This window comes from Scyliorhinus canicula, chromosome 9, assembly GCF_902713615.1.
Source record: "Scyliorhinus canicula chromosome 9, sScyCan1.1, whole genome shotgun sequence".
In the NCBI taxonomy this organism is placed as follows: Eukaryota; Metazoa; Chordata; class Chondrichthyes; order Carcharhiniformes; family Scyliorhinidae; genus Scyliorhinus; species Scyliorhinus canicula.
The window spans coordinates 2,111,560-2,115,152 of record NC_052154.1 but is presented as its reverse complement, the minus strand read 5'-3'; the positions used below and the strand labels follow the sequence as shown (position 1 = coordinate 2,115,152).

At 64.3% G+C, this 3,593-nt stretch overlaps 1 protein-coding gene across 2 annotated transcripts in view; it reads left to right on the top strand.

The window, feature by feature from the left end:
- Positions 1 to 745: 745 nt before the first annotated feature.
- LOC119971057 (large neutral amino acids transporter small subunit 2-like) overlaps positions 746 to 3,593 on the top strand; it is a 140,241-nt gene continuing 137,393 nt past the window's right edge. For both annotated transcript variants that reach the window (XM_038806186.1, XM_038806185.1), the window contains exon 1: positions 746 to 936. In XM_038806186.1, coding sequence (XP_038662114.1) covers positions 837 to 936 — 100 coding nt within the window. In that variant the 5' untranslated portion in view covers positions 746 to 836. The remainder of the gene's footprint in view (positions 937 to 3,593) is intronic.

The following is a 3,593-nucleotide window of genomic DNA, read 5'->3' as shown; positions in this document are numbered from 1 at the left end:
CTAGGGGGCACAGGTTTAAGGTGCGAGGGGCAAGGTTTAGAGGAGATGTACGAGGCAAGTGTTTTACACAGAGGGTAGTGGGTGCCTGGAACTCGCTGTCGGAGGAGGTGGTGGAAGCAGGGATGATAGCGACATTCAAGGGGCATCTTGACAAATACATGAATAGGATGGGAATAGAGGGATACGGACCCCGGAAGTGTGGAAGAGTTTAGTTTAGATGGGCAGCATGGTCGGCACGGGCTTGGAGGGCCGAAGGGCCTGTTCCTGTGCTGTACTTTTATTTGTTCTTTGTTCTTGACTTTTACGACATCTCAATTGCACCTTCAGCAGCCACAGTGTCCGGATTCTCCAACAATGTCACTGCATCAGATATAGAATACAACAGAGATACCAACCTCTTACATTCATCACACATTCCTGATGGAGGCTCAGGCATCATCAATGAAATGTTCCTCTCATTGAGATTCTCTCCGCTAGACTTTCTCTAGCACGTGATGAGACATGAGAATCTGGCAAGTCCACTTGAAGGGTCTCTGAGTCAGGTGACTAACTTTGAAAGGTTTTTTGTTTCACTGAGGGGAGCTATTAAGTCTCTTTATGAATCTGAACTTGGGGAAATTAAAATGTAAAATCTATGTCATACTCAGTTGGACTGCTAGCGATTCCTCTGGGCTGATACAGTCAGCCGCTGTTCTCCAGGGGGGGGGGGGGGGGGGGGGGGGAGGCAATCTTCATCCCCAACTCATTCAGCAGAAAGTGTTTGTCTCGGCGACTGATGGCTGGAGACGGCTAAACGAGGCGCAGCCAGAAACTCAGCAGCCAGAGACTCAGCAGCAATGCCGGCAAAGAAAGTGCTGTCTGATCCCGGGGAGATTCCTGAGCGAGTGGCGTTGAAAAAGGAGATTGGGCTGACCAGTGCCTGTGCGATTATTGTGGGTAAGTTACTGAAGATGAGCGAGAGAGAGAGAGAGAGTGTGGGAAACTCACCCATTCTGCTGCCAGGCCGATGCTTTCCCGAGTGCTGAGTGAATATTATATTCTCGGGTCTGTCTGTTTGTGATAAGCGTTGAAGGTGAGGTCGATGTGGATCATCCCCTAACTCATAATGTGGAGATGCCGGCGTTGGACTGGGGTGAGCACAGTAAGAAGTCTGACAACAGGTTAAAGTCCAACAGGTTCATTTCAAACACTAGCTTTCGGAGCACTGCTCCTTGCTCAGGTGCTCTGAAAGCTCCTGTTTGAAATGAACCTGTTGGACTTTAACCTGTTGTCAGACTTCTTACTGTAACCCTAACTCAGTGTGAGGTCAGATTGACGTGAATTAGCTGGGAAGGACCCACCCCCACCCTCACCCATCCTCACCCCAACCCACCCTCACCCCAACCCACCCTCACCCACCCTCACCCCCACCCCACCCTCACCCACCCCCACCCACCCTCACCCCAACCCACCCTCACCCCAACCCACCCTCACCCTCACTCCCACCCACCCTCACCCACCCCCACCCACCCTCACCCCAACCCACCCTCACCCCAACCCACCCTCACCCTCACTCCCACCCACCCTCACCCCCACCCCACCCTCACCCCCACCCCACCCTCACCCTCACCCACCCTCACCCCCACACCCACCCCCACCCCACCCTCACCCCCACCCCCACCCCACCCTCACCCTCACCCCCACCCCACCCTCACTCCCACCCCCACCCCACCCTCACCCACCCTCACCCCAACCCACCCTCACCCACCCCCACCCACCCTCACCCCAACCCACCCTCACCCCAACCCACCCTCACCCTCACTCCCACCCACCCTCACCCCCACCCCACCCTCACCCCCACCCTCACCCACCCTCACCCTCACCCACCCTCACCCTATCCCACCCTCACCCCCACCCCCACCCACCCTCACCCCCACCCCCACCCCACCCTCACCCACCCTCACCCCACCCCCACCCCACCCTCACCCCGACCCCCACCCACCCTCACCCACCCTCACCCCCACCCCACCTTCACCCCCACCCAGCCCCACCCCCACCCTCACCCTCACCCACCCTCACCCCAACCCACCCTCACCCCCACCCCCAACCCACCCTCACTCCCACCCCCACCCCACCCTCACCCACCCTCACCCCAACGCACCCTCACCCACCCCCACCCACCCTCACCCCAACCCACCCTCACCCCAACCCACCCTCTCACCCCAACCCACACTCACCCCCACACCCACCCACCCTCACCCCCACCCCCACCCACCCTCACCCCCACCCCCACCCACCCTCACCCCCACCCTCACCCACCCTCACCCCAACCCACCCTCACCCCCACCCCCACCCACCCTCACCGCCACCCCCACCCCACCCTCACCCACCCTCACCCCCACCCCCACCCCATCCTCACCCCGACCCCCACCCACCCTCACCCACCCTCACCCCCACCCCACCCTCACCCCCACCCAGCCCCACCCCCACCCCCACCCTCACCCCAACCCACCCTCACCTCCACCCCCACCCCCACCCCACCCTCACCCCCACCCAGCCCCACCCCCACCCTCACCCACCCTCACCCCAACCCACCCCCACCCCCACCCCAACCCACCCCCACCCCCACCCCACCCTCACTCCCACCCCACCCTCACCCACCCTCACCCCAACCCACCCTCACCCACCCCCACCCCCACCCACCCTCACCCCAACCCACCCTCACTCCCACCCCCACCCCACCATCACCCACCCTCACCCCCACCCTCACCCCCACCCACACCCACCCCCACCCACCCTCAACCCCACCCTCACTCCCACCCCCACCCCACCCTCAACCCCACCCTCACTCCCACCCTCACCCCCACCCACACCCACCCCCACCCCACCCTCAACCCCACCCTCACCCCCAACCCCACCCCACCCTCACCCCCACCCCCACCCACCCTCACCCCCACTTCCACCCCCACCCTCACTCCCACCCGCCCTCACCCCCACCCCCACCCACCCTCACCCCCACCCCCTCCCCACCCTCACCCCAACCCACCCTCACCCCCACCCCCACCCACCCTCACCCCCACCCCACCCTCATCCCCACCCTCACCCACCCTCACCCCATCAAACCCTCACCCACCCCCACCCCCAACCCCACCCCACCCTCAACCCACCCTCACCCCCACCCCCACCCTCACCCACCCTCACCCCAACCCACCCTCACCCCCACCCCCACCCCCACCCCACCCTCACCCCACCCTCACCCACCCTCACCCCACCCTCACCCACCCTCACCCCAACCCACCCTCACCCACCCTCACCCCCACCCCCAACCCCACGCCACCCTCAGTCCCACCCTCACCTACACCCCCACCCACCCTCACCCCCAACCCCACCCCACCCTCACCCCCACCCCCACCCCACCCTCACCCCCACCCTCACCCACCCTCACCCCAACCCACCCTCACCCACCCTCACCCTCACCCCCACCCCCACCCCACCCTCACCCCCACCCTCACCCACCCTCACTCCCCACCCCCACCCCGCCCTCACCCCCACCCTCACCCACCCTCACCCCACCACCTCCCACCCCCCCCCCCACCCCACCCCCCACCCCCCCC